This window comes from Simochromis diagramma, unplaced genomic scaffold (assembly GCF_900408965.1).
Source record: "Simochromis diagramma unplaced genomic scaffold, fSimDia1.1 OVJJ01000463.1, whole genome shotgun sequence".
Classification (NCBI taxonomy): domain Eukaryota; kingdom Metazoa; phylum Chordata; class Actinopteri; order Cichliformes; family Cichlidae; genus Simochromis; species Simochromis diagramma.
The window spans coordinates 3170334-3198005 of NW_024386941.1; the positions used below are offsets into that span (position 1 = coordinate 3170334).

At 38.6% G+C, this 27672-nt stretch overlaps 1 protein-coding gene across 3 annotated transcripts in view; it reads right to left on the reverse strand.

Moving 5' to 3' along the window:
- Window positions 1–1767: 1767 nt before the first annotated feature.
- Window positions 1768–27672, reverse strand: part of gab2 (GRB2-associated binding protein 2) — a 31055-nt gene continuing 5150 nt past the window's right edge. The window contains exons 2-10 of one of the 3 annotated variants that reach the window (XM_040037772.1): window positions 17934–18234; window positions 7362–7590; window positions 3893–4419; window positions 3223–3320; window positions 2766–3042; window positions 2549–2639; window positions 2339–2441; window positions 2084–2203; window positions 1768–2007 (exon numbers count right to left, since the gene is read on the reverse strand). In XM_040037772.1, coding sequence (XP_039893706.1) covers window positions 1864–2007; window positions 2084–2203; window positions 2339–2441; window positions 2549–2639; window positions 2766–3042; window positions 3223–3320; window positions 3893–4419; window positions 7362–7590; window positions 17934–18234 — 1890 coding nt within the window. In that variant the 3' untranslated portion in view covers window positions 1768–1863. Of the gene's footprint in view, window positions 2008–2083; window positions 2207–2338; window positions 2442–2548; window positions 2640–2765; window positions 3043–3222; window positions 3321–3892; window positions 4420–7361; window positions 7591–17933; window positions 18235–27672 lie in introns of all 3 variants that reach the window. The other 2 variants (XM_040037773.1, XM_040037771.1) reach the window with 2 other exon arrangements.

The following is a 27672-nucleotide window of genomic DNA, read 5'->3' on the forward strand; positions in this document are numbered from 1 at the left end:
GGCCTTTGCATATTTGTATGGCTATATTTTTTTCCTCTCATCTTACCAGACATGCACTGCTAAGCTGAAATGATTGCCCGCAGTGAAAATAATCTCTTCACTGCTTCTGCAAGACTCAGCACAAATGATAGATTAAAGTGAAAAGAGAAAGTCAGCCTGCATGCCAAAATTGAAGTGCATCTTGGCATTCCTGAGACCAGCAAGCATACTCTTACAGTATATTAATATGGTTATTGACCAGTTAGCCTCTGTTGCTCTTAAATGGCAAAGACAAAATAAACTGCCAACTAGATGCAAACAAAATTAACTGCTGCAGAGGGTTGAATGGAACAGTGATCAAACAGTGCACTTATAAATAACAGTTTGACAGTAAGGATGATATTATTAATTATCTATTCACTGTTCTAACAGTCTGTGTGAGGAGCTTTGGCAGGGAACTTCACCTGTATGGCCTGATATTCTGCATGCTTGCAGTACAATCTAGTAATAATCATCACAAAGAACAGGCATAAATTAGTTATGGCTTTAGGCCCAAATATTTTAGTTTTAAGCAAGCTCATCCAGTATCCATGGTAATGGTGGCAGAAACTTGACACTGGAGATGGCTGACCTAAAGTGCCCCTATTATGCTTTAAGTTTTTCCTCAACTCTCTAATCTGTTACACAGCCTTTTGTTCATGCAAGAGGTCTGGAAACTTTCAAAGGCCAAACTTTCACGTGTGGCCAAATGAAAGCAAAATCTCTGCTGCTGTAATGTCTCAAATACATTCTTTACACTCCAGGCTTTTTTCTGTATTGCTACTTAGTTATGTCACTGTGACACGTCATGAAGTTTATGCAGTTGGTTGGTTTGACATGCTCACTAACAAAGAATGAAGAGCAGTCTTAATTCAATTTAGATGTAGTCAGTTGCTTTATTTCCAATTAAAGTCACTTCTACGAACTCTATAATTCCTTTGCTGTGAGGAACACACACCTAATGCTCCCTGGATCTGAGGAAGTGACCAAGTAAAGCACTTTTAGTTTTTCATAGCAATGTCCCCAGAACAATAGGAATATCCTTAAATCTTTAGTGTTAGCATTATGCTAATGTGGCTAACTTCACCATCTGTTAGCTTCCCTCCTATAAAAGGAGCAGCTGCAGCAGAATTATGTGAATGTGTGGTGTCTTTCTAACATGTCTAATGCTTTATGCTTGCAATCTGCAGGCCTTTGAATAAAATGCTACAACTGGGTTAAAGGCTAGCCAAAAACACCAAACACCCAAAACAAAAAAAACCCAGCCCAATATCCAGACATGGTATTCAGAGGTGGACAGTGGGTGCTGGAGAGTGTTACAGTATGTTTTGGGTGTGTGTGTGTGTATATATATATATATATATATATATATATATATATATATATATATATATATATATATATATATATATATATATATATATATGAGTGGCAGTTTCCAAGGATTTCTGCATAAATAAACGATTTAATATAAAATAACATTTTTTAAATTTATTGTTAATTCAATTATTTCATGCAAAACATATGTAGCAAACCAGTGGGCAAAAGAATTAAACTCTTTAAGGTTCTCAATTCAGCAGGAAAACCTGGTAACACTATCTTGGAGGACTACGATTATACATCTGTGATCAAGTATGTCTCCCTTTTGCAACGCTTTTGTCAACTTTTTGGGGAAATGCTGTAATGGAACCTGTTAGAGGGTGAAAAGAAGTGTCACCGCAATGAGAATAAGAAAACCTGCTCGTTGTATTAGAGTTTAATCTATTTTAATTGACTCCCCGAATAAAATGATGAACCTGCATAATAGGGACACTTTAAGGCTCGTTTTTGATGTATAGGTCAGTGTCAGGACTTGACCCCCTTGGCAGGTTCAGTAGACTGTCGCACATCAGTCCATTCCTGCATTGTGTTTTGCAGAGCTTGAGTCTTTTCCTTGTCGACTTGGACATAATCCACCTTCTCGTCCGATGTCACAGAGGACGTAGAGGGCTGTGGAACAATAAATAAAGTTTAATTGCATATGAAATGAGAAAAGTTAATTTAGTCTATAAAATCCTCTGCTTACTTTTCTGTGTGGGTTGGGTGTCCCAGGCTGGAATTCCAGTGCTAGGTAGTCCACGTTGCCACACTTCCTAGGGGCTGGGCTGCTGGTGCCACTCACGGCTGGGGAGGTAGACGCTGGGTTCTGCTAATGTAATAGGAGGGAGGTTTCACTCACACAGTATGCAGTGAGTTAGCAGTGCATACAAATAAGTGGATCGTTAAAACAAAGAACACAATGTACTCTCCCCAGTCTCCCCGTCCAGCTCCCTGGACCTACCATAGCCACATAATTCTCTTCACTGTCTGCAGAGTCGGTGCTGGTGATGCTTTGTGTAGAGATGGGTCTACAGTGCTGGGAGGATGTGCAGTTCATAGCAGGCCTAAAGAAACATAAGAGGGGGAAAAAATCTGTAACATCTGTACTGCCTGCTATATAATGATTCTTGACTGTGTGTGTGTGTGTGGAATGCACTGATATAAGACTCACATGGGTCGTGTCCAGGACATAGTGACTGGACTCTTAAATGGCAGCTCATCAATGATCCCGTTGTTCTTCAAATCAAGAGGTGTTGGCTTTGCTGCAGAAAAACAAGAACAGATGTTATTAACAAATATCATGGTCTTCAACAATTTACACCAGAGTTTAGAGCTGATTTGAAGCATGCTCTTAGTGAGAAGTGAGAAGCTAAGTGTCAAAATCTCACATTTTCTGTCAGGTTTGAGGTCGCGATAGATAGGCGGTGGTGTAACATCACTGAGACGACTGGGCCTGTGGCACAAGGAGGCACTGCTCGCCTTACGGGCAGGTAAAGTTGCAGAGAATCCTGGGAAATCAAAGTGATGTGGCCCTGGGCTCATAGGAATGTAGATATTCTTAGGACTGTCAGCCTGGCAAGCGCTGAGTGGTGAGGAGCCAGGATTCATGGGCACGTAGTTGTCATCTGAATTGCCGCTGTCTGAGCGAGTAAGTGGTGTCTGTCTCTGCCATCAAAAGAGACAGAGGGCAAATGACTCTCACAATCTCCCTGGACTTGCAGGAAAACTGTAGCACTCAGTTGGAATAAATATAGAAGTATTTCCTTTTCTATCTCTGCAGTTTATGATTGACTGCTGACAGGATCTATCTGAGGAGACAGTGCAGTTCAAGGGAGAGTTACTCACCAGGTAAGAGCTGAATCCATCATTGACTGACTCCATAGACTGGCCTGAGTGGTTGAAATGGATGAAACGATGTTGATTGTTAGTTTCAAAGGAGGATCCTGTGGAGAAGGGTGAAGGAAATGATCAATATTTACCACTGTCAGAAATTTTGAAAGGGAAAATGCTGCCCAAGTGTAAAAGTAACATTCCATGCCTACATGACTTAAATACTGTATAACAATCCCTGCTATAGAGATCAATTTATATGTAGGAAGGGCCTTTTTAACATTTAAAAAAAGTGGTCACACATCAGCTCTTGTTTCTACCTATATGATGGCTAAGGGTGGACTTTGCAAAGCAATAACCACAGCAAGCTAAGAAACCATGCATTGTGTCTACAGAAGCTTTTTTCACATGGCAGAAAAAAGCCTGGAATGAAAAATTCTGGAGCAGGCTGTATGGCTTGAATTTCATTAGCATCTCAACAGGACAGAGTTTGCCAGACTGGGACGCTTGTTTCTGCTTAGTTGCTAACTTTAAATCACCAAAGTGAAAAGCAGAAGAATATAGAAAGAGTCAGTGAAAGAGAAGCAGGTGAGTGATGCAAAAAGTGTTTGCTATTTGTCAAAAACAGAGAAGAAGTGAAAACGTATTAGCAAAGCAGTCATAGCACTAATTATTTCCTGCGTACCTCTGTGCAGTCTGATGTTCTCGACAGCAGGGAGAGTATTTCTGCGTGGGATGACTGACACTGCAGACATTACCTCTTCATTCTGGCTCCCTACTGACTGAGGACTCCCCCACTGACCCTCAGACCCTTGACTGGGTTTAGGGGGTCTGGGAGGAGGATTATATGAGGATTCAGAGCTAGAGGGTGTCAAGGCGTTGTGATTTTTATCAAATGTCCTGGGGATCTGATAGAAGGAGCCAGGTGGTGTAGGCAGATCATAGTTATCAGGCAAGCGTTCATTGCTGTGCATTGTGGCAAGGGCATTGCAAGGCGTTTTGAAAGTGTAGACCTCCTCATTCTCAAGCTCAGGATCACCTAGACCACTGTGAGCTGGCGCCTCCGAGCTGTAACCCCTTGGAAGAACGTAGCAGGCCTCCTGGGTCGAGTCATCGTGCACTGGCAACTGGTGTTTTCCTGGCTTGGGAAGGCTGTAAAAGCCATGCAGCTGCGCACTCTTGCTTCGTGTGGACTGGGAGAAACTGGCACTTCTGCAGCACAGAGAGGATACACACAAACACACAAACTTTTATTCTGGAAACCTTCTTGCTGCTTTTCTTTTATCTACCTTTATTTTTCTCATGCCGTGAATTAAGTACTGCGCCAGCCTATCTAAACAAAAATGAACCATCATCTCTTCTATTACAGTGTTTACTGTCACTTTAGTGTAATCACCAAAATAGCCACTAGATGGTACCATGGCACTACAGAGGGAACTTTACCTTGATAAGCATTAAGCACACAATTAAAGAACAATATACTTGATATCCAGTTAATGATACCTATGGAGCTAAAATACCTTATTTAGTGATTTAGTTATTTTTTAGATGGCTCAATGAACAATACAAGTATTGTATCCAATGCCACAGGCAACATTTTTGCCTCTAATGCCTGGGGGACTGGCTTTTTTGAATTCAGTATTTTTAATCATTCTTTGAAAAGCTTCTTTATTTTTATGTTTTCAGCATTGACAAAAGAGGGTTTCCCTGTCAAGGGAGGGGGAGGGGGAACTCTATGACTTTCCCAGAGTTTCTCAGTCTCGGTTAGGCACCCTAGGGACATGCCTCATTTAGTCTGGCTCCTTTGAAGGGCTTGACCTTGAGAGAAAACCAAAGCAACGCTGCTCCTTAGAAATTTTGGTCTAGTTAGTGGAGCAATGCAACTGAAAGTTATCCTCAGTTAGTTGTTTCTGTATGTTAGCTGAGGAGGCTGTGTGCAAATATGCAATTTAAATTGCAGGCTTCTAATGGTTACATGAACTCTTTATTGTAATAAGAGATAATGCATTAATGCCACACCATTAATATTGACATAACATTTTGCTCTCTCTAATCTAATTTCTTTTTCATGTCAAATAACACACTTTGTTCCATCATTTATTCTTCTTCTGTCTCCTGTGGATTTTCATCATCAATCAATAATTTTGCTCATTGCTCTGTATTCCATCATTGTGGCTGATTTGTGGGCTTTTTACGCAGATTAATTCTAGTCAGACCCACGGAGTTTCATTCTGACATGAATCATACCCTGCCACCAGATGCCTGTCTTAATTAGCACAATCGTGAAACAGAAGCTAGCGACATAAATATCTGCATAAAGCTGATGAGATGGATTGTGAGGTTTGATTTCCTGGGTTTTGCAGAGGTCCTATGCAGCAGATTTATGTGCAAATCGTGTGGCTGAGAGGGCAGTTCTTCCCTGGGTGAGTTTAAACCTATAGGAGTGATGAATTGCTGCCTCAACCTCATTGATCATCTACTGTGCCGGCTATCTGCCGAATGGCATCATTATTAAAGCTGACTTTTGATTCTTAAAAAACAGGCACGAAGGCGGTAGAAAGCAAGGTGCATGCTGATGCAAAACACAGGAGCGCATTTAATATAAATGCCTGGTCCCTTTTATTCTCCTGCTCAGCATATAGCTGACACAAGCATTTATGTACCTACTTCTAGTTACCCCACATGTATTCACACCTCTGCATTTGTTCACATTTTGCTTTACAACTACAAAGCTAGGGCATTATCACATGTTACAAAGTCATATAAAGTCTAGCATGCTGTGGTATTTTTTAGATACACATGTACTGAATTTAATTTAAGGCAAGCAACATCTTTCAAAAAAGGTTGAAATAGAGCAACAAGAGACTGTAAATGCATAACGTGGAAAAAAATACTCCTAGTGGAACAACTACTTTGTTTAATTAATAACAGGACATCCTAGAGTGGCTGAGACTTACGCAAGTGCAGATGGTGAGGGTCTGCTCCTATAAGAAAGGCCTTATGGGCAAATCGCTCAGCATTTTAAAAATAATGGTTCTTAATTTAATGTTGTCAAAAATGTGGAGATCAGGATCTATGATGCATATTATTAAAAAGGATTCAGAGAATTATGACAAATGTCTATTAGACGCACATTAATCTGTAATGGAAATCCCTGAATAGCACTTTGCAAGAGGATTTTAAGTGAATGCATTTTATCACTACATTTGCAAGTATATGTTAAACCATGAAAAGAAAAAATAAATCGATACGACAATACAACCAACAGCAGGCTCTGGTTGCAAAAAATGGCCTGCCTGCAGTCCAGACCTGCAAACCCCCTGAAACATTTGGCACATCATGAAATGAAAAAAATGCAACAAAGAAAGCTGAAATCTGTTGAGCAGCTGAATCCTCTATCAGCCTAGAGTCGGAACATTTTCTGCTTTCAAAAACTGCAGCAATTGTTCTCCTCAGTGTTTACAGACAGTTAAAAGAAAATATGATGCAGTACTGTGGCAAATATATCCATGTACCAATTTTTTTTAGATGTGGTGCGGGCAATGAAATTAAAATTCGGCAAAGATCAAAAAGAAATTCAAATGTATCACTTTCAACATTTGGCAGTTTGTCTTTGTAGTACTTTCAATGAAACACTTGATTAAAGAAATTTCAATGTTTGTCATTTTTCAAATGACTGATTGAGATAATTAAACACAAGTTGGGTCATGGCTGGATCTTGTTTAGAGCCTTTTTGCATTAATCTGACAAAATACTTTCATTTTTATCGTATTTGCTACACCGAATAAACAAAAAGATCCAACATCTGATTGTTTATTCTAATAATTATCAGCACAGCAAACCAAATGTTCATACCATGTTACAAAATGCAATCCATTATACCTTTTCTCATTTTCAAATTGGATCTAATTTCAGTGAATAATGAAAACCTTCTTTGTTTATACTTTCCACAATGCTTCATCATATGTGCTTCCACAGCACATGCGGCACTCACACTGACACACACACGGTGACATCACAATTCTCAACCCTAAAATGTTACTTCTAACCCTCAGAGGCTTCTAAGCTGAGGAAACGCTGTAAACCTGTACGTTGACCTGCATTAACGGAAAACAGGAAACTGACACAGGACGCCTGAAGGTCATGACCTTTACCGTGCACTTTCTGTCTTCCTGCTAATGCACTGGTGGAGGAGGAGGTAGTCCTGGGGCGCACTGTTGGACATGGAGTTATGGTGTGTGTGGCGCACAGGCACATCAAATGTGAAGAGCACTGGCTGGCTGGAATGGACGGGGGCAGAGGACTTGCGTTCTCCGGTCAAAGGAGCCATTGAGCCGGTGACATCTGCTCCAACAGAACGGGGCATATGGTGTAACCTGCCATCTGCAGAGAGGAGACATTGGGATAATTGATTATTTCACTTAGGTTAGTTTTCTGTAGAAGTGATATGTTACGCAGTATTATGCTTTAGAAATTATGAGCTTAGTAATCATCCCTTACACATTTCGCTTCTGCTGTCAAAGTCTTTGTACTAAAAGGTGAAAGGGTTCTAGGTCTTCAGATGACCTAGTCTTGTAGTTAGGTGCAATCAGTCTACACTCAAATCAATAGAGAACAGGGATTTATCTCCAGGGAAGACAGAAAATCGTATCCTCTTGCTTTTTGGGATGCAGAGAACAAGCAGTTGAACAGCACATGATCCAAGTTATCCTTTTTGACCAAGGTCAATGTGCCTGTTTTTTATTTTTATGGAGCCACCTACTGTTTTGCACAGTGGGACTATGTGAACAACATGATCTCACAATCTTATTGCTTCTGTGTGACATTCCTGATATTTTCCACTGAAAGACTATAAAGAAAAGACAAATCTGAGATGGGGATGCTGGAAATAGACTGGGCAGAAAGCCAAAATGAGGAGGTGCACACTGAGCAGAAGGAGTAGTGAGTAGGCAGCCCACTGAAACATCGACCTATGGTGCATTGTGCAACACTAGCTGATAGGCGAAAGAGGGAAAAAAAAATCTCAGCTACTGCTGACAGTAATCTCTTTCTTTCACTGTACAGTAAATGAAAGATTTTGCATAAGCAAGAATCTTTGAAGCTTAAAAAAAGAAAATACTATCTGACAACAGTCTTGAACCAAAACATATAAATGAGGACAAAAAGAAAACCTTTCCCTTTTTAGAAGCAGGAGGTAGTGTAAAATCAACTTTTCCGTCAGACAAATGACTAGTATTGCTTTTCACTTTTTCGTTGAATTTGTCTGTCCACTGTGACTCTCCTCAATCTTTATCAGGCCTTTACAAAGCAAGCTATGGGTCAAACTGCCCTTTAAGAAGAAGGCAATGTTCTGTGAGTCATAATATGTGCTGAGAAACAGATACAAATGTGGTGTGTGAGCATGTGTGTATGCATGTTGGACAGTTGGAGGGTGGGGGTTTTCTGGAGTCCAATTTGCTGAATGAGGTCACATCCATGCCTGAGGGGAAAAAAGGGCTATGCTATGAGGACTCCAAGCTAGTGGACACAAGCGAGATGCCCAGGCCCACAGCAACACAGGCGGGGACTCTCCCCAGTGATCCTCAATTACACCATTGTTCTGAGCAATTCCATTCTCCCTAGGCTGGTTAGGCATCATCTCCTTTCTCCACAAAAAGCTTTGTAAAAGCTTTCATCCAGTGCGGTGAGTACTAGGCCCATGAATATGGGTAGATATATTGATCTGTTGTCGAAAAATAGCCCCCGCCCCGCGCACCAGAGCGGAGAGATGCAATGAAAAAAAACAGAAGAAGGCTTGATGACTTTGATCCTGCGGAGAGAACAAAACTTCAACTAAAGAGTAACATGTGACCGCTGCACAAGATAATGTTTTTCTCTATGTTCTAAAAGATTTTTGATTAACTGCACATATCACTGTCAGAATCAGAACAACATGAAGGATGACTGCTTCAGTGTGCTGATGGAACAGCCTATATGGCTCATCACTGACACTAATGGACCTAATGATGTATGTTGCCACTGGAAAGCAATTCCAGCAACACAGAACAAAGCCGCAAAACAGAAACAGAGAGAGGAGCAGAAAATAAAAACACTCATATGTCCCCACAGATGCTACAAATTTTCGCTACACTAGTTAATGTACTGGGACGCTCAAAGTAAGGTGGAAAAATGCTTATTATTTACCGTTATTACCGTATAAATAACAATACCACAGCTTAAAAAGTAAGCCAATAAAACTAAGAGGAAGGAGTCAAATAAAATAAGAGGTTAGTAGTGATTTTTGTTTCTTTTTTTCTTCGGTTTTTAGTTTTGAGGCTGATTTCATTACCCAAAACGGTTTCTTTTCACTAAATTCAAACTGAAGCACCAACATCAAAGGCAGTTTAAAAAGACAAAGAGTTCTTTCCATGCTTGAAACAAATATCAGACCATCAACAGCAATGCATTGAAGGACCCTTTTGGTCGGTGAATGACACATGGCTTTGCTGGGTCAAAGAGCTCCCAAGTTCATGAGCAATTTTCCAATTATGTTCTATAATACATCACCTACTGTCTCATTGAGTCTGTGGCCATAATCTAATATAAGCTGGCTGCTGCTCAGAGGGCCAAAATTAGAACCATGCTGGATCACTCATGACAAGAAGGTCTTTGTAGAGTGCTCATTTCCTCCCAGTCCAACCAGAATAAGACATAGACATATGATAATTTAATATGAAATTAGAAATAAAAATAGAAAGTACCACTGACCTATTGAATTGAAATATACAGGAAGCAGCTGAATTTTTCATCAGCGTTGCAAGTGAAACCCTTAAATACTGCATAAAAGATAATGATTTAAGGTACACTCTAAACACATGCCTTGAATGTAAGTACTTCAAAACCATTATTTCCTTAATGGTTTTTGTCAGAGATTGCACTTAACAATACCATCTTGTGGCTCAAACAGCTGCAGTGAGTACTGCACATTAACCTCAGATACGTCAAGAGTGTACACAAAGGCCTGGCAGTGGTCTTGGTTTTGGTGGTGGTGCTGATGATTTTGGGGGTTGTTGTGTGTGTCTGAGTGCGAGACACAATAAGGTGACACAATATGGAGACCACTACTTTTGGACGTTCATCTGAAAATGTATTCATTACATGAGCACTAAACTGTTTCTACAGTGCTGAACATAGCTACATTATTTGTTGTCCAAATCTGCTTGGCAGTCTATAAAAAAAAGCACTGTGTCCCAGTGGGCTACATACTGGGTCCATTTGGATGTGTGGTTGCTGAGGGTATGGGACGTTTCCATGACAGTGATATAAATGGATGAAGAAGAAACTAGGCTGCTGCTGACATGGGTAACAATCAGCAACGAAGAGAGATGTTTGCATGGCATTCTTACTCTGCTAGAGCAAGGTTTCCCTTGAAAAGAGTTCACAAGAGTATTATGCAGACTAAACACGCAGGAGCTGATCACGTTACCCCCCGTGCCCACTCAATACCATGTGAGCATCACCATCTGACCCCACAGTAACATCAGTTTCCCCTCAAAACACTGCACTCATCAATCAATTAAATGGCTTGTGCTATTCTGGGCCTCTGAATTATAGCGTCTGGCTAAATTATAAAACTTAAAATAATTTTAAATTTCATGATCCACTTCTATAAGGTGATGGATTGATATAAAAAGAAATAAATAGATATAAATAGACTGTAAATAAAAGATAGACACGACCACTGGGATTTTGGATTCCTCTTTCAAAACCTTGAGTTTGGCATTTTAATTGTTAACATTTCTTTTTAAACCAAACACCAAAGGAGGGCTATGGATCTGAGCCATGGAGAGCACTGCATACAGCAGTATCTTATAAATCACAAGGTAGCAAAGCTCTAATTTATATCCTACCATATTCAATTTTACCTTAAAAATATAAAATATTAACATCATGCCGCATCAATTAAGACATAAGACAGGCAAACTGAGATGAGCAGGCGGGTTACTTTTTCATAGACTTCTATGGAACTGAATTTCTTTTTACAACCATAAGGAGTCGCCCCAAAGCTTTTAACATAAATGCACATTTAGGGGTCCAACTTATAAAGAGTGTGTACATTACCCCTGTCCCTAGTCATCTTAAAAACTTGTTACATCCATTTTTAACAAGTATATATACTACGTACTGTTAGATCTAATAATTCTTGTTTTACAGCATAGAAAATGGATACACTTGGAAATATCATTTTTTCCATGAGGTCTCCATTTGTACTGTCCACAAGTTTCTCTAAAATTAAACTTGTAAATCAACAGTCACATGGTGCTAATGAAGAATTGCAAGGTAGAAGGGGGGAAAAGGAAACGGTCAGACACTAATACAGGATGAACATAACTTGTTCTGATTTTCTGCTTAAAAAAAAACATATACCTAATAAATGCGTGTGTCACTTTTTCCTAATTGCTGTTTAGAAAAAGTGTAGGCATGAGAGTTATGCAGCTTCTACTAAGCAAGGTTTGAGCAGAATATCAGTGCAGCAAAGATTGCACTGTGGCTCATGTGATTACTCTGATTCATCTATGCATTTGAATTAATTTGTAAAATGATACTCCTTTAGTAGTAGCTTGCCGCCACTGTTTCTATAAACGCGCACATCATCCCTTCTGTTTTATTTGAACGTATTTTGATTTTATAAGGACAAGAAAATGCAAAGATTATCTTGGTTTCTTAACTTTCGCTACGGCTTTCAGTTTGCTGCAATAAGTTAAATTCCTGTCTTGAAAGGGAGCTTGACGTCTTGCCATTTCCTCCCACAGCATAACTGACTTTTCACGTTTTTTTTTCCTTGCACGGTCAATGTGCAAGAAAAAGAAAAAAAAACAATGACCATTTTTTTTTTTTTTAATCTTTATATCTTTAAGCAGGTTCCTAGTACAAAATCTGTGCCTTTATTTATGAATGATCAAATGGGGAAGTTTCGAGTAGATCACAATATTCCCTCGACAGTAACAGTTCCATGATTTTTTTCAAAACTGGCCACATCCCTCCATTCATCCATTTTAATGCCTCTACCTCTAGATTTTTTTCATTTCATGGCTGCTAACATGATCCATCAAAAAAACAAAACAATGGGTCCTATCATGTAAAAGATGGACCAAAGAAAGAAAAAGGAAAAGAACAAAAAAAATCACCCCTAACTGGAGATTATCCTTGTCTCTGAGTTCAAACAGCCAGCCCAGAGCAGAACAAAGCCCATGATTGACGAGACGATGTTCCATTCATTAGATTGTGCTCGGGGGTGGGTCTCCCCGGGTGCAGGCACACGCCACACACCCAGCCATCAGCATCTGATAACAACAACACTCATCAACAGATTCTAAGAACAAGAAAAACATACAATTTGGGATGTGTCTATGTAAGGAAATCCTCACTTTTGTCTAGTTAACAACAAATTGGTGTTGGACATCAATACTTGTTCAAAATGAAAATATTAACTGTAACATGCTTGCAAATGAAAACAACCACTAAAAGTGAACATGATTATTTCTTTATGCATCTTTGAACATCCTAAAGCTGCTGAAATTCTTTATTTTACAAACAGAAAAGTCAACCCCTCTTCTATAACAATTTTGATGAAGAGTGTGTACAATACATTCTCAAGTCTCTGGTTTTCAGAAATGCTGCCACTGATATTGTGGTTTGCATGGCATTGGCAGCAACAGAAACCTGTCCTCAGACTGCTCTTTGGCAGCAGAAACCTGACCTTCCAGAGCCATGAAGTCTCATTGTTTCAACAAAAATCAATGCAGATGAAGGGCACTTTGGGAGGGGAGAAGGCAGAAATGCATTTAGAGATTGTAAGACATGAAACAGGGACTGTGAAATATGGTTTGCATAATATTTAAGCATGCATATATATATACATATATATATATATATATTTTTTTTTTTTATTTATTTATTTATTTTTTTAGAGAGGTATTTACAGAGCAACAGCGAGAGCAGTAGAGCAGTCTGCTCTTAGAGTAACAAAACTTTAAGGATATTACATAACTGAAAAATATATTTGCACAGTAGGTCCTCTAAAGAAGAACAATACTAAGAGTATTAGCACAAGTAATGTGCCAAATGCCATACTGGAACTGACTGGAAAATGTATGAATGCAAGTGTGAGAAAGTGTGCATATGAAAAGGGAAACAGAAAAGCAATGAGTCACATTACAAGATAGCGAGACAACAAGAGGGTTGTGTAACAATGAACTGTTAAGTGCTACAATTGGCCATCCTTCCTAATAGTTTTGACTTGAGCTGCAGCTTACCTCTTACTTCTAAGTTGATAAAGCCAACTTTGACTGACAAAAGGTAACTTCAGATCAAGGTGCTGATATAAGAGATCCTGCCAAAAATTCACACTGACAGTGTAGCAAGAACAAGAAGTGTGACACTTTGCACAATCTGTAATATTGAGTTCTTGCTGTTACTGGACTGCAACAGTTGTTGAAAAACTAAAATATGGAAGCTGATTTAATCAAGTCTCTGTATGACACGAAACACGATATCTGCATAATTTAGTATTTGTGTTTGTATGTCTCTGTCACATTATGCAATTTCCATAAGAGGAAGCAACTTCTTATTTGTTTTCCAGCCTAGCTCGTTTTCTTTCAAAGAGGGAATTCCCAGTCTGTTAGATGACACACTCACGTCATCGCTGCAGCTGCCTGCTAAGAGAAGAACCCATAAAATATCTTTACAGCTAAAGGATGTTTATCATATTTGATTTTCTATTAGCTTCAGTGAGCATCCACATATGCTAGCACCTTCATAAAAATATAATCACAAAACACACAAATGAAAGATTGAGCAACCGATCAGATTTCAGCAATTAACAACAGTTGATTTGTTGCATGGTTAAACGGCTCACCCCCACGAGTGCTATGTGTTCATGGCACGATTGAGATCAGAGAGGTTGGAGGAAGAATACTGATGCAGGCACAAGGTTACAAGGTTGCATTGTTACTGCACGCCTCCTCGTCCCCTCCACTTCTCTTACTAACAAACATTTGCTCAGTGACCTCAAGGCAGTTTCTTCCAGCTGGAATGTGATAAAAAAAATAAAAAATAAAAGAGCTACCACAAGGCAGGAACGTGTTGTCAGAACGGTACTGAAAAATTTCAACAGCAGTTTTGGTTATTAGCTAAAATATAATCCAGAGTACTTACATCCTTTTTTGACCATAATTACTGGCACTTCTGTTGGCAGTCAATTATCTGTGGTTGACAAAAGCCCAGCTGGGGTCACTAATGGCAAAGATACTTCCAGCTGCTCCTTTATTCACATAAAGAAGCCATAGGGCCTAGCTCCTAAAATTTTTTAAGAAGTATTATATAAAAAAATATTCTGCTTTACACTACTTACTACATTACTTTTGTATTAAAGCAGAAATGTTCAGTTTCATGTATTATTAACTTGAATTAAGGTTTGCAACCGTTTTAGAAAAAGGTTCATATTTTCCCCACTTAAAGAGAATTTCACAAAAAATGTTGTGGTGACGGTGGTTATGCTGTTGAAATACAAGACATTTCCTCTTCAGATGCTACGAGACACAATGTGGTGACAGCACTGGTGAGTTTTTCTGATATTCTGGACTGGGTGCAGTTTGTACTTTGCTGTTAAATTTTTATCAGAGCAAAAAATTCAAATTAATGTGCCTATCTGAACTTTTCTAAAGCACTAGGCCATACTACTATTCTTGACTCTTCATCTACTACGTGACCTGAAGTCAGGCAATTGTTCAAGGATTTATGAGTCAGCACATTTGATGATTTTTGCATTAAAAAACCCCACATGATTACTGACTTTACAAATAGTAATAAAATAGTAATTAAAAAAAGCACATTACTATAATGTGATGTCAATAATGCAATACTGTTTTATAATGCACACAAAAAATTCAAATGTAATCTTTAAACAAATAAAAACTCTGGATATAGGGTTTGTAGAGCTTTTAAAGCCCTTTAAGGTAAACTTTAGATTTTGCTCTGTATAAATGAAGGACTTTACAGGGTACATTACTGGATCTTGGAGTAATAGTTTTTTTTCCACATTGAGTCCGAATTCTTTACTAATTGTATCAACATGCCCTTGCTTTTTCAACAGGACAGCAGTACTGAAAGGCAAAATGTGCAACACTAGCTAACTGCATAGTGGGCGAGTGTTGATAGATGCAGTTGAAGATGTGATCATTTATTTTCACTGAGACACTGAGAACAAGCTGATAGCAAACAAGGCACCAGGCAGGCGGTACTACCAGGAAAGGAAGGATGGATCTGCATGAAAGTCAACAACTTACTCCCTGGAAAATTCTGACCTGTGCACGAAACTCTTGTGTAAAGCTAGTTTTACAAGGAAGTTAAATGTGGACTGATCTTGAGATGTGTGTGGTGATAAATTTTTGTATCTAGTAACAGATGGGAAAGAGACCAGGATGAAGAGGCAATGCTTTTTAATTAAAAAAAAAAAAAAAACACGCAAAAAAAACAATCGATTTAGCTTGTCTGGGTGGGGGAGGAGTGATATACAAAATATTTTAATCTTCAAAAAAAGACTCCTTTTATATCACACATAGCTACAACACCTTTTCTATTGTTACGCTCCATTTTAGCCCCTGTATGCCCCTCACAGCACGTCAGCACGCATGATAATTAGCGAATATCAGTTATTTATGTAACCACGGTAACCCTTTGAGGTACTGTTGACTGCGAGCCATCAGTGTAGCTGCTAAGAATACCCTGTAGCCACAGGTGGCTACTAACATTTAGAGTGGTTATTATTTAAATATTGCAAAAATAAAGTATTGTGCTAAGCTTTAACTCATGTAAATGGTTATTTTTGTTGTCATAAAATCTTCACTTCAGTGGTTTACATTAGTGTAAATGGGCAGCTTTTATTTCACTACTTTAGGCCCCTATAGTAATTTTGTCATCTCCACCAGTACTGCTGTGAAAACAAGCCAGAAGCATGACTGTATTAAGTCCCGTGATCAGTTTTTTCATGGTAATCAAATTTTGCTCGCTGTTGTCAATTATCACCCCATCCAATCATACACTGAACATGACTTCCACATAGCTAGCCAAACCAAATATGGTCACTTTCAGTTCAGAAACAATACCAAACGCCAGGACAGCAATGACCGAAATGCCAAATGCAAAGCTTAAAAATAGTAGCCGACAAACGGTACTGTCATGAAGGGGAACCATGGGAGCACAAGAATTTTTAAGAAAGACGAATCGGATAAAATCCCCCGAACAAACATTTTCATGCCCATCTCCAGCATTAAAACACTTGAAGTACTTATTAGTTCTAGTTTGCCGTGCTAATTAAAATCAGAGTTTATCTGAAGATGAAAACCCTCAAGCACAAACAATACCAGGAATCGAGATTCCTTCAAGTGGCTTTTCAGAGAATTCACTTAGACAAAAAGGGATGTTAAATTACAATTTATCATCTAATAGTATAAAAATAGAACCTGAATGTCACTGACTAAATAGTTCTGTGAATACAACGAAATAGTTACTTCCCTGTGAAAAGGCTGATGTGGTGTGCACACTAAAGAGGCTGTACTCACTACAGCAGTTGTCATGACATACACACTTTCCAAACCCACTCCCTTAGCCTTACTCTGCTGGCCATAGTTGATACAATTTCAAATTCATCACAGGACTTTCATAATTATTGAACGTGAACCAAAGAGCTCTCCTCATCATGTGAGGATTATTACACTCTTCCTAGTTGTTTTTAATTCCACACCTGGTCATATTGCATGTTACACATGATCAACCATGTGCACAAAGACTAACGTCCACCAGCTGCCAGATGGTGGGAAAACAACAGCAAGAATATAATCTGGATAAGTTGGAATAAAAATAATAAAAATGCAGAGCATCATGAGCTATAGTAACTGTAGCTATAGTAACTGTAGCTACATATTTATATTTACTGTAACTATGGAGATATTTTTACACGCACCAAAAATCTTGATCTATGGATTGTCATCTATAAAGGCAATCCATTCACATGTACAATGGATCGTAACTTAAGCAGTACCAAAATCTATATCAAAAACAAACTTCTAAAATATCTCATAACCAGAAAAAAAAACATTCTGGATATAAAAAAGTAGAGGGATGACCATTTCTTTAAAAATAAAAAAACATATTGGAAATATCTATATCAGTCTCAGACAATGTGTCTATTTATTTGACAGAAATGTTGCCATTGACATTATGTGGTTAAATCTCTGTTCAAAGTTCAAATAACATGCAAAAGTACAACAGAGGATTCATAAAAGACAGATGACTATATTCTGCTTTATAAAACTGTATTAAACTGTATACATTGTTATATGATTATTTTTGGAGTGTTTATTTATTAAAAGCATTAGGTGATATTTTTAAGCTTTCCTGAAAAGCAGAAAAGAAGCAATGCACCCCTTTAACATCTTAAGTGAGTTGTTTTTTGGTTATTTTGGTCTGTAAAAGATTTTTTGAAAATTTGAACTCAAGGCAGACTAAATAACAGACCAACAGTAAATTAATTGTCTTGGCTAGCCCAGGAGATAATACATGGCAATACAAAGTAAAATTCTCAGAGATTTATTTTAGTGAATTAAAGATTTTAAAAAAAGAGGATAGAAGGAAAGGCAAACAGAAACCGAGGCTGATAGATGAGCAACTGTGTTTCTGTTCCCTACCGTGGCTGTCGTCAGACTGGTTGAAACCACACAGGTGGCAGATGGAGCGGACCCACTTGTTCATCTCTTCCTCAGTCTCAGCTACAAGATAGAAAGTGCGGTCTACAGTCTTGATGTCAAATACATAGCTGTCCTGGAACTCCTTCCTCTTAAAGGTCAGGCCTGCATCGACCTGCTCACAGCACTGCAGGTCGATCACCCGAATGGGCTTCTTAGAGTGATCATTCTTGTAGTACTCCAGAACGTCAGGGTCACCACTCATGCGGCCACTGCGAAGTATAAACCAGCGTTTCTTCCATGCCTGGAAATGAGATTGAAAATGTAAGAACGTGAATGCAGAACAAAACAAAGCAAAACGAAACACAAATACCAAATTATACAAAAGTTTTATTTAAAAAAAAAAAAATATACAGACATATATACAAAAATATATACATTGTCATATATACATATATATATGTTTATATAAACACACACAATATATAGTTGGACTGTAAGCGTTGCACAAAAAGACAAAAGCTATTTCTGCACATACGCGGTTATGTGTGGTTTGTATGTGTGTTAGACACTGTGGGGTGAGGGGGCAGCAGGTGTTTGCTCTCTCCCAACGTATTTCCTGTGCCGATATCCCTCCTTAGGCTGAGACTAGCAGCGCTCCTCTAACACAGCTTCAGACTGCAGCCTCCTGCCACCTTAAAAACTGGTAATTCACACTTCTTCGGTCCAATCAAAATCATGCCACTCCTGCAAATCATCGTGTCAATTTTGGTCTGAGAGTAAATAAGCATCGTGCATCGTAACCACACGAAAAGCAGCAAAAGGTTCATATTTGATCATGTAAACAGCTATAATAACAAGAGAACTACAATGTCACACATTTCACACCATTAACATTGTTGTATGTATCAAATGGAAACGAGTAAAGGAAGAACGATGGCTTTCAATACAACAGTTGAATGTAGTTTTCCAGTGGCTGTCTAAAGGGACTCTGTGTTCTCTATGTTCAGAAACAAAAGAGGAAGATAGACCAGGAAGGCAAAGGAGGAGTAAAGGAGGGTTGGGGAGAGTAGGGGGAGACTTTTGGACATTTGCCATGATGCACTGCACTTCTGCAAGGCAATGTCTCACGTTCAGGCTGCTGACACACAGGATTCTGCAAGCACTCTCTCTCTCTCCATCAACACAGACACTGCTGCAAGGCTAACACCTCCCCCCAGACAGACACACACACACACACACACGGCAGAAAAATGGATTGTACTGATGTCTGTAGTGCCTTTCAGAAAGATTCCTAACCTCTTTGGAAAATAAGTATGCTAAATGTTCTATTTAGTTAGACCATTACTTCTGTGATGCAGAGGTCAGATTAATGGATGAAATAGCTTTGATATCTTTACCCTGCCCATGAAAACAAGCCTCAAATGAAATGAAGTATTTAAGCATTTTGGTGATGTGAGAAATAAAGAGAGAAAAAAAAGAATACATGTATGGATAGCAACAGGGACCCATAAAGAGATTAGACCTGTTAGTTTTATGAAAAGGTGGTTGCCGCTGAAAAGTAAAACTTAGGAGAGAGCTGCTGCAATGCCGGCCTACATGCCTGGTCCAACAAAACGACCTAGACTGAATACTACTAAGACGAACAATCAATCACAGGCCCTTTGAGAGACCTGGAAAAAATCCAACATGATATTCCTTCTCGACTTCTCTAAGAGGCGTTAAAGCAGGCTGCATGTTCTTGATGCCATTTAGCACCTTTAGCCAAAAAGCTTAGATGCTGAAAAACCAGAAGCACGCCCACAAAGTAGGAAAAAAAAAAACCTTCAAAAGGCACAACCAAAACTACATGTAGAAAATAGCAACTAGTGCAGCTGTTCCAATACCTCCACCCCAACTCACTGAAAGTAAGACACAGTCAGGTATTGAAGTACTTTGTGTTTGAGGAAAATGGCCATGGGGTGATACCTGACTTGCAAAAGGTAACCAATGTTATCAAGCTTTTGAGACCAAGAGAGAAAGTACTACTAATTTAGCAAAGCACCAAAAACACCAGGGCCCAGATCTGCTCGAACAGTTCAAGGTGGATGAGTTTCAGTAACAACAACTAAAGTATTATCCTACTTTGACATTACCACCGTGAAATGAAGTATGTCCCATAGGCTAAAATGTTTGCAATAGCAAAATGCTTAACCTTATGTAATGTAACTAATATCACACCTTGTAGTAACATTAGTAGGCCAATATTTCATTCTGTGCCCTGTCAACAAAGTATAATGTTAACACTTTAAATAAATACATTTTTAAGCACATGGGATAATAATAATTTTGTTGTGGTATCAAAATGAGTATTGAGAACTGTATAATTCTACGCGTATTGGTTCCACCTACTATATTTGCATAGAGCATAGTACTTCCTAGAGCATAATACTACCTTTCTTTGATCAGATGCACAACCTTCAAATTTATTTCAAAGATATATCTTTCTAAAGAGATTTAACCAAATGCATCGCTTAGATTTGCTATTTTATGAATTTGCTGTGAGCTGTTCCCATTTTTTTTACTTTCTAAAATGTTTCACAAAATAATGTGTTAAACAGTGGTGTTTAATTACGATAAAGTACATTTCTGAGACAAATGTCATCATACCAATGGTTATTTTGACATTCTTTCTTGAACACATACTCTTTTCTGTTTTTTTTCCAGGAAGTGCAGATTGTTATCTTATATTCGGCGTCTAACTGAAGTTCTCCTGAGGTACTAGTTTGCAATACTGTCTGTTTATTTTCTTTCAGACTGATAAACTGATAAAAGCTGTAGGCAGTATTATCTTAATAGTCTTGATAGTACAGCTGTGCTGCTGTACCACTAACCCCATATTCAGGAAGTAGAAAGAAGTGTGAACAAGATAATCAGCAGCATCTTCATGAAATGTAATGCTGTGAAACATGTATTAGGTCATTTCTTGCTATGAGATGTTTTTTTTAATGTTTATTGATACTGATAATAATAACAAAGGTTGTGTGGAAACTGTCAGCAGTGATACTCCTCAAATTTGCACCTAAATGCTTCTGCTGGCGTATGAACTTATTTCACAGAAATAGAAACACAGGGGAGTTATCACACTCCTCCAAAAGAACCAAGCAGAGCACCATTTAAAGAAAAAAGAAAAACCACAAACAAAAACAAAGTTCCACAAAGCTCTTTGATTCAATGCTATTACAGTGCATTTTAAAAAAATCTCCATAACTCTTGCGAACCCCATTTAAATATTTTTGCCTTTTCTGGAAAGACAGAGCATCACTTAATTGAGACCTGGAGAACTGCCCAGTTTCAAAAGGTCAGTGCAACCCTGTTGGGTTATTCCTGGTATCCCTCGGTTGCAACCAGCACATTAAAACAGGACAGCTCTCAACAACACAGTGAAGAAAATTTATCTAGAAATCTTTATGCTAATAAGAACATTACTCAGTTGTTGGGAAATGAAGCTGTTGCTTACGAACAAATCACAACTCACATAAAATAAAGGGGAAGACTAAAAACAACACTTACACATCATGTTAAGCTTCCCACGAAATGCAATATTATCTTAATAATGCAACTGGCACTGTAGCCTCTTTCCCAGTGAACTGAATCATAAGGGAGTAAGACACAAGGAAACGAGCATACCCACCCCACTGCCTGTACTACAGAGCATGTCTAAGCACATCAATCACACTGTAAGTAGTGGGAAACAAGGGCTGAAACTGTAAAATAGTCTGTATTCTCCCATATCTCTAAGCTGGATGAGAGATGTGTTTAAGCTGCATCAGTGTTTAGCAAAAAAAAAAAAAAAAAAAAAAGGGCGGGTGGTGTCTCAGCACAGAAATAATGCCATAAATAACGCCCTTGTTAACAACTAGACCGGGTAGTTCATGGGACCAGTGAGAGAGCTCTAGGCCAGGCCACTGATCACACTCAAAACTAATATGGTGACAGAGAGCTGCACCATTGTCTGAGCAATGTACTGCAAACTATACAGGACATGTGGCATCTCCCATGTACTACTATTATTTCATCAAGTTAAAGTCTAATAAAGAAGAAGCAGAAAACAGGACAACAGTCCTGTGTAAAGCACAACACAAAAATGTTAATGCTAGTGAAAGCACAACAGCCAAAGTTTACCCCCCCCCCCTGCATGAGCACTTTAAGGCTTCCAAGAATTCAATTCGATCATCCAATAAAAGCTTGATATTACCTTGTTTCAGCAGTGTCGTTTGTCCTGTGCTGATGGCAGCCGGCTACAGATACAGAAACAGCAGCGGCATACAAAAGACAATGTGTGCATGTACTGTAGATGGATAGGAAGGAAAACACTCAATACCAAAACCATACAAAACAATTCTATGACTGTGGTTGCATCTAAAAATAGGACTAAAACTAGCTAATATTGCTGGCTCCTTTTGTTATTGAGGATGTTTTTTTTGGCAGACTTTGAAACCAATTGTGTAGGAAAACAAACCAACTCAGAAATAAGCTCCCGCTTCACAGAAATAGGAGGACGCAGTTATCTGGTATGTGTTTTATATCAAACTTAGCATCATAAATACAGTGTCATCCAAAAATGTATTGTACTGGCTCGTCTACTGTAAAACACAGTAAAAACAGGCTCTGTCTGATGTACGCGAACAAATAGAGCCTCGCAGTGCCAATTACACCGTCTAATGAACTTGGAGATGGCCGTGGCCTAAACAATTATCTAAGGTGTGCCTTTTACAACACTACGGATATACATAGTGTGTGGTTAGTAGTAGGCTGTGTCAACAGGCTGGATGGCGTACATCAGTCAACATGTTTTTAAATGTGCATGAGCAAACAGTCATGACTATGCTATCCAAGCTAGGGGTTAGAATAGTCTTGTTTACATCTGGTACTATTAAAGGAGTGAAAGAAGAGACAACAGGTTGTGTTTCTTTGACTGTACCTCCTCTGGTTTACCGGATGCTGTAGTACACACACACACACACACACACACACTACACAGCTGCACAAACACTGGCACTGTAGAGCTGCAGCAGACCCTCTGTAATCACCCTGTGTGTCTTTGTGTACATTTTCTAATCTACTACCAGCTTTTATTATGGTCATATTGTGGAAAAGGGAATTACATCATGTCATCTTTACTTGGTTTAAGCTGAATCGGACACCTCGGCCGGCGTGCCCTTGTTTAATAGCGCTGTCACACTAAAAACGCCTGAGAGACGGCACGAAAACAAACAGGTGCTTGCTCATTGCCAGTGAAGTAAAGTAAAAAGTGATAAACAGGATTCGCTGGTCACTTTCACCTCCCATGAAATCTTATTTGTGAAATTCATTAATAATACTAGACAACAAGGAGTGCTCATACAGTGTTAGCATGATGTAGCTTTTCATTCCACTCATCCTAAGCAACTGTCAATTATAGTAGCCCTCCTACAAAAAAAACCCATATTTATCCTATAACAGTGAAATGAAGGAGGAATATTTAATACACAATACTTTAATTTTTGTGCCTGTCACATGCTGCTTGATTATGGTTTAAAAGAAAAATCTTTCAACAAAAGAACAACAGTGAGGATGACTTTGCAACATGTGAATTAGGAAGGACAATGGTTAAAATGACCGTGACTCTGTGAGTAAATGCCTAAACACTTGTGATTCCAGTTTATGCGAGAGGAGACAAAGCTGGATACACAATGACAACAGAGCCCTGATTATCCAGTCCCAATCAATAGCAGGTCACACATAACAACACATTGTAGGAGCAGGCTGGAGTTTGAGCAAGTGAGGGAATGTGATCGAGATTAAGCTGAAGAATAGCACACGGCCATCTACACAGCACAAAAACACAGCGTAATCTGAATTATTCTCGAAAACTCCTAGAAAACAAAACAATGAGGTACTCAATCTGCAAGAGAGGAGAATGATAATCCACTAAAAGTAAGTTTGTCTTGTCTGTGCTTAAAAGGTACCATTCATCTGTATTTATCTGTACGACATCCATTTATATAATCTTACATAAGCCACAAATGGTTCTTTGGAAGCTGTAGAGTTCACACGGGTTCTACATTGGCTCTGAGTAAGATGCTAAGCAGACAAAGTTTATAAAAGACATTCTGGAGCACTTGCAATAAATTCAGGTTACAAACAAAATGTGCCAACAGTATGCATCGTTAGCCGCTACATTTACTGAGTGGAGAAGAGTGGGACGCAGCTTTGTCCCGGCCTTGTGCCCAGTAAGGTAAACATGAAAAAATGTTAAACAGAAGAGTTTCTGTGAGTATAAACTACTGGGGAATACAGCAAATGCATTAGAGCACTCCTGCAATTTAAATCAAACCACTCATGTTTCCCAACAGTCAAAACACTAGCCTTGGAAGGACAGCAGCTGGAATACATAACACATAAAGATAAGGCCTAAACATGCCCATAAATTCTCGTAAGTTAATAAAAGGTCAGAGGTGAGCTAGAGAATGCAAATACAGACTAGGTCCTCTGAACACAACTTCATATGCAGAGTAGAGCCTCGTACCTTTGAGCTTTCATAACATTTTAGCAAACAGGATTCCAAATACCACGCCATCACATCACTATGACAGACAGCCTCATCGCACAGGTGTGACGATGATCAAGAGGGATGCAACATTTGGTACCTACTGCTCTCATTCACTCGCTTTACGGGGGCGATGATCTGCAAAATCTGCAACACAGCCTTTGAAAAACAACCTCTAAAAAGCTCTCAGTAGATATAATCAGCCTCAATTGATGGTTGAACAGTTGCATCATTATGAAAATGAGTAATCGCTTGCCATGTCTCCGTATCAGAAAAAGGCTGGGCTTATTTAGATGAGCCCACCCTGACAGTTTAACTAACGGGAAGCATTATCTTTAATCAGAACTCTTTGTGTTGCTTCCTCTGCCATCTGCGTCAGCTTGTACACGTCTACGCGAATGTGCTGTGAACATCTCCTGATCTTTCTAATTCCTTGCAAGGTGGTTTTATATATCTTATATATAGTGAATTAGACGCCTCTGGAATGGAAGTGGTCCTGTGAGCAGAAACATTTCCATACAAGGAGAAAATCTGACCACAGTGAGGTTTTTGTTGGAGAATCACTCAAATGGATTCGCAAGCTACATGTCTATGAGGCCATGTGCATCACTGAAGTCAGCCACTGACATTTTTGTCAAGGTCTTACTGAAAGTTTTGTGCAACACAATATAGATGTATTTTTGTTTGTTTTGTTTGAGAATAAGATGATCAAATAGATTAGCATTTTAATTCCATGATGCTGCTTTTTAATGACCAACAATTTATTTATTTATTTTTTACAAGTTTTACAAGTTCTTTTATTATTGTTATGTGCTCAGTTTTCATGGTCCAGCTCACAACTGACTCCTTTTGCCTTAATGGTAAGAATTTCTTTTTTGTATGAATCAAAAATGTACAGCCACTTTGCCGTGTTGCTATAATTCGTGGTGTGAAATAGCGTTTGTATTTTTAAATTTGGGAGAAATAACCTTTAAGACTGGACAAAACCTGAATATGAACTTTACTTAAGGCAGCAGACAGATGATTTGCAAAATACTATTAATTAAGCTATAATTTAAAGAGACACCAATGTAGTACATTTAATAAGTGGCGCATTTAATGACCATTTTACAACTTAAAATGAATAAATGTAGTTGTTAAATTAGATTTACAAGGCACTAATTCCCAACATCCCGGCTAACTTTACATTAAAACTTTACATCCCCAATATTACACAGAGAAAATCAACGAGTCCCTCTGAGCAAGCACAACATGACTGTGGGGAGAAAAGTTTCCTCTCACATGAAGAGACCTCCAGCAGAGCCAGACCCAGAGAGGTGGCCCTCTGCCTGGACCAGTTGGGAAAGTGAAGAAAGAAAAGAAAAGCACGGAGAGATGAAAACAGACAAAAATAAAATAAACACTTGGCAGGTTTCTGGGTCCAGCAACAGCAAATCAGGGACAGACCTGATCCAGAGCTATCAATGACTGTATTAAAAGACATATATTATTTAAAGATGGGTGCTAAATACTTAACATTTGCTTTATCATCTTGACTTTTTTTGTGCCAGAAATAATCATGGTGAAGATCCCTAAAGAAATCATGTGGTTACAGTTGCTCCAGTAACAGACTGAACAGAATTACATAATACAACATATTAAAAAGTCACAAAAATAATAATAATAAATAATAATAATAATATTCAAGAAATTAAATATATATATATATAGGAAACTGTAAAACTGTTATTTTCACTGTAGATGATGTGCAAAAGGGTGTAACTATTGCACTGTGCACTGTGCATTAGATGGAGACGTTGTACAGGGAGATAGCTACTGGCAGGAATGATTTCCTGTGTCGTTTAGTGGTGCATTTAGGTAATCTCAGCCTCTCACTGAACATGCTCCTGTGACTGGACAGCACGTCATAGAGTCGTAATGGACGTCATATCATTATCCACGTTGTCTTTTGCCTAAGCATGAACAAGAAACGGAACCAGTGGGAACCAAAAACGTGTTTTCAGCAACACTGACATAACAAATACATACAATTTCTGAATTTTTCAACAAAATGCCCAAGTAAAGATACTAAGAGGAGATATTCAGAATTAACTGCCCCATCAAAAACAAGACAGAACAAGCTCAGGGAGGGGGTATCGACCAAGCCTCCAGATTCCAAGATCTCAATCCAGTCGAGCGTCAGCTAATGCACCTGAACAGGCCCAAACTGTGGAAGCCCCAAAACATAACCAGCAGTCAATGTCCCTGCGCCAGACACCACAGGGTATTCCCAGGAGACACATGTCCATGTCTCAACTGATTAAAGCTCTTTTGGCAGCATGAAGGAGAGCTAGAAAATATTGGGCATCAGGTTTTAATGTTAGCTCTGTGGTGTAGTGTCCTAGAAGTCTATATTTATACACTGGTTACAAACATTACTCATTAGTTTATTCTTATCTAAACTCAGTTGTTGGAAATTTCAATTCCTATAACTGGCATGCAATGACTCATCCATGTCTAGATGTTCGTATGAAAGAAATGCCTAAGTGAGGTGCGAATGTAGCGATGATGATGTAAAAGCTTGTATTAGAAAAAGCTTAAGCTTAATTGATTTATTCAAATATTAATATTTTGTCTTTCTGTCTTTAACTCTTTTAGCATGTGACTTAGAATGATGTGAAAATCATCTATTATTTAAAAAAAGCATTGTTATCAATAAAATGTGTTAAACTCCCCCATACGAGTAGCCAGAATTAGAACACGTGATCTTATCATAAATATAAGACAACACACTTGTTTTTTCCAGTGTATTACAATGTCCTCAAGAAAAATATTTACCAATACCATATACAGAAACATATGCGTGCTTGTCACTGTTTTCATTATGACTGCCACAACCACCTGCACCACAACCTCAACCAAAGTCACTTTGTTTTTCAAACTCCTACAAAGTACTGCCGAAAGGCAATGAGATTCACATAAAACAGAGACACAACAGTCTGTGTTTTGGCATATTTAAAGCATTTACTGCACTTATATTTCATAGTATAAACACATTAACAACCCCTACAAAACTTTCTTAACTGGTAAAAGTTTGGCCAGTGCCCTCCCACCTGTTTTTTCCACACATGGGTGCATTCCTCGAAGCTCATTCGAACTATCAACCACACTAATTTCTCGAAGATATTTAAT